Below are 13394 nucleotides of genomic sequence, written 5' to 3' on the forward strand. Positions count from 1 at the left end.
ACTAGAATTAATTTTTAAATAAAAGTAACTGCACTATTCGTTCTTTTCAAAGTAGCAATTATAAACATATTGCGAACCATTTTTCCTTGCGTGTATATTCGCTATTTGTTTGTCGAAAGTCAGCTTATCAATAAGGTTTTATAAATAACTGGCAGTCCGCTTAGAATCGTATCTAGAGTACCCTGTAATTAGAAAATTAGTAAAAGTAGTATATATATGAATTTAGTTTAAAAACTAATCAGAATTTCAAACACTTTGAGATGTAGTTATTAAGGTATCTTCGTTTAAAAACTAATTATCAAAGGCATCTGTACAAATAGTAGCTAGTAACTAAAACAACATGCATATAGAGTAATTAATCGAGCTTGATTGATTGCAATTACATAAGATGTTCCCCACCTAAACTGTGATAGAAAAACTAGATTTTTGGATAATCAAATTCCGGTAGTTCAACTTCAATTCACAGACAAATATCCTAATTTGTACATGCTTATCAGAGTCACAAAATTACAATTTTTCCAAAGCTAAATCAGGCTTGAGAAGCCACACAATCTCGTGGCGTACTCAGATCGATTGGGACTGGTTGCACAGGTGGTCCACTGAACTGGGGGCGATAAGCCCATCTGGCAATAAAAACAGCTCCAGTTTCCTCTATCCCAGATAGTTGCGATCGGTGCTTGGTGGAGTGAGCAACATGAACTGCGTGAGATCCGTCTTTCTGCTGAGCTGCCTCTGGCTCAGTTCCTCCGCCGGTGATTCCAGTAATCCCCTTTTGGTGGAGCTTCCCATTGGACAGCTGCGGGGCCGCGATAACGGAAACTACTACAGCTTCGAGTCCATTCCCTACGCAGAGCCCCCCACAGGAGATCTGCGCTTTGAAGCTCCGGAACCCTATAAGCGCCAATGGACAGATACCTTTGATGCCACCCAGCCACCTGTGCTGTGCCTCCAGTGGGATCAATTCACACCTGGGGATAACAAGCTAGTGGGAGACGAGGACTGCCTTACAGTTAGCATCTACAAGCCCAAGAACTCGAGTCGTAGCAGCTTCCCTGTGGTGGCCCACATCCATGGAGGAGCCTTCATGTTCGGAGGAGCCGCTCAGAATGGACACGAGAACGTCATGAGAGAAGGCAGATTTATTCTGGTCAAGATAAGCTATCGCCTCGGGCCACTGGGTTTTGCTAGCACCGGTGATACTGACTTGCCCGGAAACTACGGCCTCAAAGATCAGCGACTGGCCCTCCAATGGATCAAGAAAAATATTCATCACTTTGGCGGGGAATCGGAGAATATTGTGCTAATAGGACACTCTGCCGGAGGTGCCTCAGTACATCTGCAGCTTCTACAGGAAGATTTCGGTCAGTTGGCGAGATCTGCCATCTCCTTCAGTGGCAACGCCCTTGATCCCTGGGTCGTTCTTCAAGGATCTCGAGGGCGAGCACTTGAACTGGGACGCATCCTTGGCTGTGGGCAGTTGGATGACTCGGTGCTCCTAAAATCTTGTTTGAAATCCAAGCCGGCAAGTGAAGTGGTTACTGCAGTGCGAAATTTTCTCATTTTTTCCTACGTTCCGTTTGCTCCTTTCGGACCCGTTGTGGAACCAGACTATGATGGTGCCTTTCTTACCCAGGCTCCAGAGGATGTTATCAAAAGCGGAAAGTTTGGCCAAGTACCATGGGCTGTGACTTATGTAACCGAAGACGGAGGCTACAATGCGGCATTGCTGCTGGAGGAATCGTATCCGGGAGGACCTACTCTGATAGAGCAACTGAACGATCGGTGGTTCGACTGGGCTCCGTATTTACTTTTCTACAGAGACACAAAGAGAACCATCCTGGAAATGGATGACTACTCCAGAAAACTGAGGCAAGAGTATCTGGGTGATCGGAGATTCAACGTAGAAAACTATTGGGACTTGCAGCAAATGTTCACGGATGTCCTTTTCAAGAACAGCACTCAGGACTCGTTGGAGCTTCATCGAAAGTATGGAAAAAGTCCTTCCTATGCCTTCGTCTACGACAATCCTGCCGATAGAGGAATCGCACAGGTTCTGACCCAGCGCCGGGATGTTAATTTTGGTAATTATGAGTCAACATTTTTAATAAGAATCTTTTTATATTTTATGATTATATTACAGGAACGGTGCATGGCGACGACTACTTCTTGATTTTCGAAAATGTAGTTCGAGATCCGCAGTTGCGACCGGATGAAGAGAGGATATCCAAAAATTTCATAAAAATGCTGGCGGACTTTGCAACTTCCGAAATGGGATTCCTAACCTTTGGGGACTGCACTTTTAAGGATAACGTTGGCAGTGAGGACTTCGTTTTATTATCCATAACTCGCGATGGATGCGAAAACAAACAATTTAAACAGTTTCCATAATCCTTTCAATAAATTAAAAATTACTTTACTACCTATTGAAGATGTTTAAATCCCATATTATCGCACATTTGCTTTTAAAAACTACACCCGATTGTTTATACTTAGGAGTATCGGATTAGGTAGCTGAACCGTATACAATTTTATTAATACAATTTTCAACAATGAGATTGTGATTTCAGCAGTCTTCACAGGTCTACAAGCAATCTTTTACAGGTCTACAAGTCTTACCCCACCGGACTCTTGCTCCGGGTTCTCACGGAAAGCATTGTCATTGTGATTATCTGTTTGATGCCAATCGATAGGTAGTATACAGATAGTAGTCCCAAATAAATACTAAAAGCTGAAACCGCTCTTTATTAGCTTTGGTGTTTAGAGCTTAACCTAATAGTTGCGAACGGTGCTTTGGGGAATGAGCACCATGAGCTCCGTGAGATTCGTCTTTCTGCTGAGTTGCCTCTGGCTCAGTTCGTCGGCCAGCGATTCTGGTGATCCCCTTTTGGTGGAGCTTCCAAACGGCCGGCTTCAAGGTCGCGATAATGGAGACTACTATAGCTATGAGTCCATTCCGTATGCAGAACCACCTATAGGAGATCTCCGCTTCGAGGCTCCACAACCCTATAATCGGCAATGGGCAGAAACTTTTGATGCCACAAAACCACCAGTACTGTGCCTGCAAATGCTAATAATCCCACCCAATGGACAGGAGGACTGCCTCACAGTTAGCATCTACTAGCCCAAGAGTTCCAGTCGTGGCAGTTTTCCTGTGGTAGTCAACATCCATGGTGGCGGTTTCAACCATGGCGGAGCAGTTCAAAATGGCCACGAGAAGTTCATGAAAGAGGGCAGATTTATTCTCGTCAAAATAAGCTATAGGCTGGGAGCACTGGGCTTCGCCAGCACTGGTGATTCCGTCTTGCCTGGGAACTATGGCCTAAAAGACCAGCGCTTGGCTCTCCAATGGATCAAACAGAACATAGCCCACTTCGGAGGAGAACCGGAGAACATAGTGGTCCTAGGATCCTCGGCTGGAGGTGCTTCGGTTCATCTTCAGCTTCTTCAGGAGGACTTTGGACAGTTGGCGAGATCAGCCATCTCCTTAAGTGGGAATGCACTAGACCCCTGGGTGATCCAGCATGGAGCTCGTGAAAAAGCTTTTGAACTAGGTCGCATCTTGGGCTGTGGGCAGTTAGAAGACTCGATGGCGCTCAAGCAATGCCTGAAATCCAAGCCAGGAGATGATATTGTCAACGCTGTGAAGAGTTTTTTCGCCTTTTCGTACGTACCATTTGCTCCATTTGGGCCTGTGGTGGAACCCACAGATGCCTCTAGTGCCTTTCTCACGCAGACACCCGAGGAAATTATCAAAAGCGGAAAGTTTGGACAGGTGCCTTGGTTAGTGTCTTATTTGACTGAAGACGGTGGTTTTAATGCCGCCCTGCTACTGGAGGAATCGTATCCTAACGGACCCACCTGGATAGAGCGGCTCAACGATCGGTGGTTCGACTGGGCTCCATACTTGTTATTCTACAGGGACTCGGAGAAAACTATTCAGGAAATAGATGACTATTCCAGGAAACTGAGAACGGAGTACCTAGGAGATCGTCGGTTCAGCGTAGAAAGTTATTTGGACTTGCAAAGAATGTTCACGGACGTCCTTTTCAAGAACAGGACACAAGAGGCATTGGATCTCCATCGAAAATTCGGAAAATGTCCTGTGTATGCTTATGTCTATGACAATCCTGCCGATAGGGGAGTAGCACAGGTTCTCACCCAGCGTAGGGATATCAAATTTGGTAACTTGATTTTTAATTGTTTTAATTGTGGTATCAACGCTGTATAATTTTTCAGGAACAGTGCATGGCGACGATTACTTTTTGCTGTTCGAGAGCGGAGTGAGAGATCCTCAGTTGCGTTCGGATGAGAAAAGGATTTTCAAAAACTTTATTAATATGTTGGAGGAGTTTTCTATTAACGAAAAGGGAAACCCCTCCTATGGAGAGTGCACTTTTCAGGATAACGTTGACAGTGAGCACTTCAATTTATTATCCATAACTCAAGACGGATGTGAGAACAAAAAATTTGCACAATTCCCTTAAGCAGTAAAAACAAAGTTTAGTTCCAAAGGAAGCTATTATTTAACAAATCGACTAGTATAAAAGTATTTGATTATTTTTCAGCCAGCGATTAAATAAAAACAAACCTTATCAAAAAACATATATAAGAATATATTAGATGCAGCAGTTGAGGCAGTAAAAATGTCGTCATTATTTTTGAGACTTGTTTCAGTTTCCAGTAAACAAGTTTCTGTTGTCAGTTGCTCTAATAGTTGCGATCGGTGCTTTGAAGAATAAACAACATGAGTTCCATGGGATACGTATTTGTACTGATGTGCTTTTGGATTGGTTCGAGTGTCGGTGGTTCCAGAGATCCCCTTCTTGTGGAGCTCCAAAATGGACAACTACGGGGACGCGATAATGGAAACTACTACAGCTACGAATCCATTCCGTATGCAGAACCTCCTACTGGTGATCTCCGCTTCGAAGCTCCGGAACCCTATAGCCGCCAATGGAATGAAACCTTTGATGCCACCCACCCACCTGTGCTGTGCCTGCAATCGATAATAAATACCACTATAGGACAGGAGGACTGTCTGACAGTTAGCATCTACAAGCCCAAGAACTCTAGTCGTGACAGTTTCCCCGTGGTAGCGAATATCCATGGAGGTGCCTTCAGTCGAGGCGGAGCAGTGCAAAATGGACACGAGAATGTTATGCGGGAAGGCAGCTTTATTCTCGTCAAGATAAGCTATCGCCTTGGAGCTCTGGGCTTCGCCAGCACTGGTGATACTCATTTACCCGGAAACTATGGCTTGAAAGACCAGCGCTTGGCCCTCGATTGGATAAAGAAGAACATAGCCCACTTCGGAGGAGAACCGGAGAACATAGTTGTCCTTGGTCACTCTGCAGGAGGGGCATCGGTGCATCTACAGCTTCTACAGGAGGACTTTGGCCAGTTAGCCAGATCTGCCATTTCCTTAAGTGGCAACGCCTTAGATCCTTGGGTCATCCAGAAAGGAGCTCGTTTCCGAGCCTTCGAACTGGGTCGCATTCTGGGATGTGGACATTTGGATGACTCTGGGGCCCTGAAGAACTGCCTGAAATCCAAGCCGGCTATAGATATCGTGACAGCGGTACATAGTCTGTTAGTCCTCCCAAAAGTTCCCTTCGCTCCTTTCGGTCCTGTGGTGGAGTCTTCTGAAGTTCTCAATTCTTTTCTATCACAAAGCCCTGAAGAGATAATTAAAAGTGGAAAGTTTGGAAGCGTTCCATGGATAGTAAGCTATGTGACTGAAGATGGTGGCTACAATGCTGCCTCGCTATTGGAGGAATCCTATCCAGGAGGGCCTACTCTTATAGAGAAACTCAATGATCGGTGGTTCGACTGGGCTCCGTATTTACTTTTCTATAGAGATGCAAAGAGAACTATCCAGGAAATGGATGACTACTCCAGGAAACTGAGACAAAAGTATCTTGGGGATCGGAAGTTTAGCGTGGAAAGCTACTTTGACTTGCAGCAAATGTTTACGGATGTCCTTTTCAAGAACAGCACTCAGGATTCGTTGTTCCTTTATCGAAAATACGGCAAAAGTCCTGTTTATGCTTATGTCTATGATAATCCTGCTGACAAAGGAGTGGCGCAGGTTCTAACTAAGCGTAGAGACATACAATTTGGTAATTTTCTGGTTATTTTTCCAAGACCTAATGTTTTTTTTATGTAATGTATGATTATTTTTCAGGAACTGTGCATGGCGACGATTACTTTTTAATGTTCGAAAGCGCTTTGAGAGATTCTCTACGTTCCGATGAGGAAAAGATATCAAAAAACTTCATTAAAATGATAACGAACTTTGCTGTTTTCGATGAAGGTCCTTTATCCTTTGGGGACTGCACTTTTCACGATAATGTTGGCAGTGAAAAGTTTAATTTACTTTCGATAACTCGCACCGGTTGTGAAAATAAACAATTTATAGAATTTCCTTAAAATTTGCAAACTTTCTGTAATGATTACGAAGAGAAAGAGTATTCTATCTCAATCGACGATCAAGTCGTTTTAGCTTTTGTTTGTTGATGTCTTATATTATATTTATATATATTATAACATTTAATCGTTGCTAATTTTCAGCAGGCCGTTTACATGATTCGAACGCGTTAAGTACAATGTTTATAATGTGAAATCAGGTACTGGTGACTTTATTTCGGGAGAGGCTATAAAAACGGGAATGTAAACCCTGTTTGTTGGCAGTCGCGTCTCGAAATGAAATGGTGCACGTGTGTGACTTTAATTTGGATTTTTTGGACGGGCTCTGTGGAGTCTGAATCCCCTCCCGATCCTCTGATCGTCGAGATTCCAAACGGAAAAATCCTTGGTCTGGATAATGGACTTTACTACAGCTACGAATCGGTGCCGTATGCTGAGCCCCCGATTGGCGATCTCCGGTTTGAGTCTCCCAAACCGTATGAAGGCCATTGGAAGGACATTTTTAACGCCACCCGACCACCTGTAGCGTGCCTGCAGTGGAATCAGTTCATCGATGACACCAACAAGCTGGCTGGCCAGGAGGACTGCCTGACGGTGAGCATCTACAGGCCAAAGAGCACAAAAAGGAGCAGTCTTCCAGTGCTGGTTCTTCTCCATGGAGGGGCCTTTATGTTCGGCAGAGCTTCGCTGAATGGACACGAGTACCTTATGCGGCAGGGAACTCTGATAGTGGTCAAAATTAGCTATCGTGTTGGACCTCTGGGTTTTGTGAGCACTGGGGATAAAGACTTACCCGGCAACTTTGGCCTGAAGGACCAACGTTTGGCCCTGGAGTGGATCAAGAAAAACATAGCCCACTTCGGTGGCAAACCGGAGAACATTGTGCTCATTGGTCACTCGGCGGGAGGAGCCTCTGTTCACCTGCAAACTCTGCGCCATGATTTTGGTCAGTTGGCGAAGGCAGCGGTTTCCGTCAGCGGCAATGCCCTGGACCCATGGGTCGTTCAGAGCGGAGCTCGAAGACGAGCCTTTGAACTGGGTCGCCTCTTGGGCTGCGGACAATTGCATGACTCGGTGGCCCTCAAGAAATGCCTCAAATCTAAGCCTGCCGGTGAAATAGTCTCCGCCGTGAAAAGTTTCCTGATATTTTCCTACGTCCCATTCACACCATTTGGTCCTGTAGTGGAACCTGCGGATGCTCCAGGTGCCTTCCTCACCCAACATCCCAGTGAAGTCATTAGGAGTGGAAAATTTGCCCAAATCCCTTGGCTTGCCTCATACACAACTGAAGATGGTGGATACAATGCAGCTTCTTTGCTGGAACAATCCAACAAAACTGGGGAAAATTTAATTGAAAAACTAAATGATCGCTGGTTCGACTGGGCGCCGTACTTGCTATTCTACCGGGACTCCTTCGAAACCATTAAAGACCTGGATAATTATTCCACAGACATAAGACAGGCCTATCTTGGAGATCGACGTTTTGGCTTAGAAAGTTATTGGGACTTGCAGCGGATGTTCACGGATGTGCTCTTCAAAAACAGTGTGCCAAAGGCTCTGGATCTTCATCGCCAGTACGGAAAAAGTCCTGTTTACTCGTTCGTGTATGACAACCCATCCGTCAGCGGAGTGGGACAGGTCCTTTCCAAGCGCAGTGATGTCAATTTTGGTAGGTTTTCAACATTCAAAATACTCTATTTATTAACTTGGGTCTTTTTTAAGGTACTGTCCATGGAGATGACTTCTTTCTCATTTTTGATGTGGGATCCTTCAGAGCAGCTATTCGCCCAGATGAGGAAATTATTTCCCGAAACTTTATTAGGATGCTGGAAGATTTTTCCTTAAGTGATAATGGAACTCTGACCTTCGGCAGCTGCGTTTTTGAAGACAATGTGGGGAGAGAGCATCTACAACATTTAAGAATCACACGAAATGGCTGCAAAAATGAGAAATTCTCTCTTTAATCTTTAATACAAAAATTCTTAATAATACAAAAGATAGATTTTATTAATTATGCTGCTTGGCTAATAAGGTGCTCCTCATTTAGTTCATCGTCCTCAGCATTTTCTTTATCCTCTTCTCCCAAAATATTTCCATACAACTCGATCTTGCTATCCAGAAAGCGAAAGTCTTTTAGGATGTGCAACTTGTTGCTAAAGCCGGCAATGGACATTAACTTTATAGGCGCCGGTTGCCAAACAGTGGAGTAGCATGCGGTGTGCTCCACCGGGATGTTGGCCTGCAGGGCTCCGTTCAGGGTGTAGGATTGGACATGGTTGTGCTCGCCTCCAATAAAGACGCAGTCTTCCACAAAATCACAGACATGCACACGGCCGGGGAAGTCAAACACCCGAGAGCACTCCATGGAGCGTAGATGATATATGGAGGCCTTCGGTCCGCCGCCGCACAGTAGCCAATCATCGTTGACGGCCACGGCACCAATCCACTTTCCCCAATCTGGTCGCAGCAAGTTTGGGTTTTTGTGCGGTTCCAGGAGCCCCGTAGCCTCCGGTTGTGTTGTACTCCAAATGCGCACAGTACCATCCTCGGCGCCAGAGAAGATCTGTCCCGCGTCGTTGCCTACCACACTGTGCACATAATCCGTGTGGCCACGATATTCTCGCTTTATGCGTCCATCCTCCAGGGAGATCTCGTAGATGACCCCATCGCCACAGCCAGCGAACAGAGTGTGCGTGTCGTGGTTCAGCCACATGGAGTTAACATCGGGAACCTCTACGGCATCCACCTGCATGGGAATCTTAACTTCCCAGCTGCGTTTCGGCTTCAGAATCTCCTCCTCCTCGATCCACTGAAGTCCGTAGATGAGGCCCACGGCACCAATGATGAGAAAATCGCCATGGAAGGCCAGGCAGTTAATTTCCACATGGCTGCCTTGTGAAAACACCATCAGTTTGCCGGGTGGATCCTCGGAACTCGGGTCCAGTTCCTTCAGGCTACAATATTGTTTTGTTTTTAGTTTATTATCTTCAAAACTTTTGACTACCTTACCGCAAAACAAAAACATCGCCAAAGAGATTCCCGGCAAACAGGTATTGATTGGACGACGAGATGGCCTGGGCCATGACATTATTGTAGGCACGCTTCAGATCTCGTTCTTTCATATTTTTGTTGTTTGAAATGTAAAACCTAAACTAAACTACTCTTAAAAAATGTAATAGGTATGGGATAATACCGATAACTATTCTTCTTCTTTCAAAGTTCTTCACATTCACATGTCATCTCATAATGCGGTCACACTGTTAACTGAAATGTAACGTTTATTCAAAATCATAAAACCCGCGAAGAAACTGGTTTTTAATCACAACACATTATTTGGCTTTAAGGAAATACAATCAATTGTAATTTCAATTATCTGAGCAAAATCGGTCGCAATTTGCATTCCATGTAAATAATTACTTTTTCGATTCGTGTGTGCCTTAAATTAAAAAACACCAATTGGATTTTGAAGTAAGTGTACTTACTGTTTACGATTAAACTCATTAATTGTCGGCTGGCATGGTTTCTAAATTCAGAATTTCTCCTTTAAACAGAGTTCAATGGCATTCCGAATTCCCCATTATTTATTATTTTTTTGCACTCTCACAATGAAAGTCTAAAACTGCCATTTCATCACCGCTTAAAAATATGCGATTGTAAGCCCACGATGACGTATCAAAATACTAGTAATATGGTTTAATAAATAATGAATCATCGACTTAAAGAAAAGTCAATATGTGACGTCAAGTTTTGAGAGGCTTGGAGCGCGTGGTTGTGTTCATGTTTGATTTTAAACGAACGATGATTGCCCACTTATGATTGTTTTTAAATTAAATTGCTATCAACTTCAGGTTTCCTTTGTTTACTTCTCAAAAATAGCATAATTTGCTTGGGTTTATTTACCAAAACATATATAAATTTGTATGATGGACTCATCAAAAACAAACATGGTCCCCCACAGATTGTGGAATAAAAATTTATATTATTAGTTCCGATTCGATCACACCCATATCAGTTTTTGACTTTGGAAATCTTGACTTATATTTTCAAAAACAATTAATAGATCAGTCTCAGTCCCCTGCTAGACGATTTGTAAAACCCGCGTAAATGCTTATAGTATATACAGATTGTTGTTATTAAACTTTACATATTTGACAACTTAATACTCTATCCTCGACGTTTATTGAACCCATTTAAAGCAAGGCAGACACCAACTTAGGAAGCATGATATTAGCATTATAACCGATTTTTGAAACGTTTTTTCGATCCATATTATTGAGACTGTTGTTTGTTCTCGTTCGTTCTAATCGTTCTAATTTATATGCAAATTCGTATGGCTTATTAATGTCGAGACAGTTAATTTATAATTAATTATTTCGGCGCCAATAAGCTGTTCGGTGTTCGATTCGTCGCAGCATAATTCACATTGGCCCCAGCTAAGATAGGCGCATAAATTCCAAAAACATCCGAAATTCCCAGTATCCCATTAAAGCCCAGAACCTTGTTTTGGGCGTGTTTGAAAGGCGGTTTTCCAGCTTGATCAATTCCTTATCTGTGGGCAAAACATATCAAGTTTTATAATCGACTCGAGCTGCGCTTCATTTCTGAGCCAGCATATTAATGGCATGCAAATTTAATTTGACAACTTGACGTATTATGCGAATTCGGCTTGAGATTCCAATCCAAACGATTAGTTTTGACGACTTTCTTAGCTTGACTTTTGGGAATACTTTTGATAGGCATTTGCACGTGTTTTCAGGGAATTCCAGAGCTGTCGGAACTGCAGCGGGAACTAGTTTTCAAACCGCTATATGTAGCTATAATATATCTTCGATATAAAATAAATTCCGTCTGGCGCCGCAAAGTTTCTTTGCACTTTGACTGGGGGCTATCAAGCGATCATCTTTCTTTTTTTTAGACATTTTTTTTTCTTCTCCCGACTAATGATAAATGCTTCTGATGAATTTTAGCAAATTTTGTTTGCTACACAGTCATGGCCCAGTTGGATTTTTTTTTGTATTTTTTTATGGGAATTCCCAACTGCCATAAATTTCTTCTAAGCGGCTCTTTCTTTTTTATTTATTTTGTTTGCTGTTCCCCATCGAAATTCGCATTCTGTTTTGGAGACCAACCGGATCTACATATGTAGTTTGTCCGAGAAACACAATATTTAGGCCCTGCCAGCCCAGATTCCCGGCTCCCAAGGTTTGGAGCTGGAACTTTTACTGCTGCCGCGAAAAGTGGTGGGGCGACTACTGGTTCTACGCCGTTGCATATTAAAAGCTCATTTCGCCGACACATTAATTAAATCTGTAAGCACCGTACAAAACAAATGGTGTTAGTTGACGTCAACGAACGATCCGAATTGCTACGGCGATCTTGGTCAATGCACTCGGAGCGCCTACTTTGGGGATTAGCAGCTTTCTAGCTGGAGAAGTCTTTGGATTCGGAATTCCGTCAAGGTCAGCTACTTTCTCGAGCAAGGCAAGCCACTTTTGTTTTTGGCGCCAGAGTTGCGAGCCGCTGAACTTTATGATCAACCGAAAAAAACAACCATTTTTGGGTGTTCCCGGGCTCTCATTTGCATCAATTTACATCTCGGATTCCCGGTCGCGAAATTTAAATTTTAATTACCAAATAAATCTCACCGGTTCTTGGCATTTGCTGGCGGAAAATGAAATATGCATTCAGTCAGAGGACACTAAAACTCAAATTGCCCCGCAAAAGCTCAAAACGAAAGAGTTTTATTGGCCGCCCAACCTGTTCTATAAAGTTTGACGATGTGCTGAAAACTAATTGGAAGATTACCTCCCGCCACCTGTCCAGTCGATAAAATAGAGACTCCTCCCAGAACGGGAAGTCTTAGTTATATGTCCCGCACGTGTTGTTTCAGATGCTCCAGGGGGCCATTTCTTTGTAGATGGTGTAGGGTAAAGCAAGTGCTTCACACCTTCGTGCCCAATTAACTTTGTTAATATTTACGTATTTATAAACTTCAGCCTGTCAATGGGATTTGTAAACATTTAGCTTCTGTGAGCTTCTCAAGGGAGGAATTATTATCCCATTGGCACGTGAAATGGCTCTTGCACTCCTTTTTCCCCCCAAAAAATGCTTGCGATTTTATTGACGTACTGGAATTTGGACAGCCAGTCTGAAAAACAAAGTCATTGGCGGGGTGTTTTTACAATTCGGTTGCTAATTAAGTAAATAAAATTAATGCGATCGCTGAGCTCCGTTGTTTTCATTAACAAATCACCAGCCTGGCGCCAAGCAAATTAACTCCCATTTTAAATATTTGTGTTTTCATTGGGGCTAAAATATTTGTTTTTTTTTGGGGAATTTTTACGCAGGAAAATCTAAGCCGAGAAGAAGAAACCACAGCCACCGAGGAGAACAATAACATTGATTGAGTCAGCATTGTTGTGATTTGGATCTGGGACGCAATCTACATATTAATATGTTTATATAAAATATTAAAAAAAAAAAAAGAACCACAGACAGGGAACTTGATTCATCGCAGTTCCCCTAAATTTCGCTCTGAATTAGCAACATTTTTGGACTTTGAGGCGTAAATAAATAACTGATTAATACGAATTCTTTTGGCGCCACTAAATGAAAATACAAAAATAAACGGTTATAGGTATTCGTCTCTAAAGGCAAACGTAAATCCTTTCCATTCACCAGTCCATCTATTTTTTTTGGTTGGCTTTGAAAGGTTGTCAGTATTGTTGTTTGGTTTGGTTTAATCAGATCCTTAAATAAGACTTTCCCCAAAGATCCCCCAGATCGTAGACTTTTAGCAAATGCTAAAATTTAGAAAACTTTATACCTGTTTTCGATTTTTTGTCAGAAAAAAGTGTATAAATCAACTATTAATTTGCAGATCCTGAAATGGTATACTTTCCCGATCTTAAAACTTCGAAAACTATCATTTCCAGTCAAAACCTGGTAACAAAAATTTTGACTCATTT

At 42.9% G+C, this 13394-nt stretch overlaps 4 protein-coding genes and 1 pseudogene across 4 annotated transcripts; 4 read left to right on the forward strand and 1 right to left on the reverse strand.

Moving 5' to 3' along the window:
* Positions 1-650: 650 nt before the first annotated feature.
* Positions 651-2413, forward strand: LOC108124931 (esterase-5B-like). Its single transcript, XM_017240892.3, has 2 exons — positions 651-2081; positions 2141-2413. Exons 1-2 carry the CDS (start codon positions 695-697, stop codon positions 2386-2388), a joined length of 1635 nt encoding a protein of 544 aa, XP_017096381.2. The 5' UTR covers positions 651-694; the 3' UTR covers positions 2389-2413.
* Positions 2414-2806: 393 nt separating this feature from the next.
* Positions 2807-4594, forward strand: LOC122320998 (esterase-5B-like; annotated as a pseudogene).
* A 133-nt stretch (positions 4595-4727) lies between these two features.
* On the forward strand, positions 4728-6586 carry LOC108124943 (esterase-5B-like). Its single transcript, XM_017240909.3, has 2 exons — positions 4728-6119; positions 6185-6586. Exons 1-2 carry the CDS (start codon positions 4745-4747, stop codon positions 6427-6429), a joined length of 1620 nt encoding a protein of 539 aa, XP_017096398.2. The 5' UTR covers positions 4728-4744; the 3' UTR covers positions 6430-6586.
* A 116-nt stretch (positions 6587-6702) lies between these two features.
* On the forward strand, positions 6703-8446 carry LOC108124859 (esterase P-like). Its single transcript, XM_017240738.3, has 2 exons — positions 6703-8095; positions 8149-8446. Exons 1-2 carry the CDS (start codon positions 6703-6705, stop codon positions 8388-8390), a joined length of 1635 nt encoding a protein of 544 aa, XP_017096227.2. The 3' UTR covers positions 8391-8446.
* On the reverse strand, positions 8406-9623 carry thoc6 (THO complex 6). The gene is made up of 2 exons (XM_017240906.3): positions 9436-9623; positions 8406-9380 (listed from the first exon to the last, which is right to left on the reverse strand). The coding sequence occupies exons 1-2, from the start codon at positions 9546-9548 to the stop codon at positions 8438-8440; spliced, it is 1056 nt and encodes a 351-aa protein (XP_017096395.2). The 5' UTR covers positions 9549-9623; the 3' UTR covers positions 8406-8437.
* Between the last annotated feature and the right edge of the window lie 3771 nt (positions 9624-13394).

Source organism: Drosophila bipectinata, chromosome 3L (genome assembly GCF_030179905.1).
Source record: "Drosophila bipectinata strain 14024-0381.07 chromosome 3L, DbipHiC1v2, whole genome shotgun sequence".
In the NCBI taxonomy this organism is placed as follows: Eukaryota; Metazoa; Arthropoda; class Insecta; order Diptera; family Drosophilidae; genus Drosophila; species Drosophila bipectinata.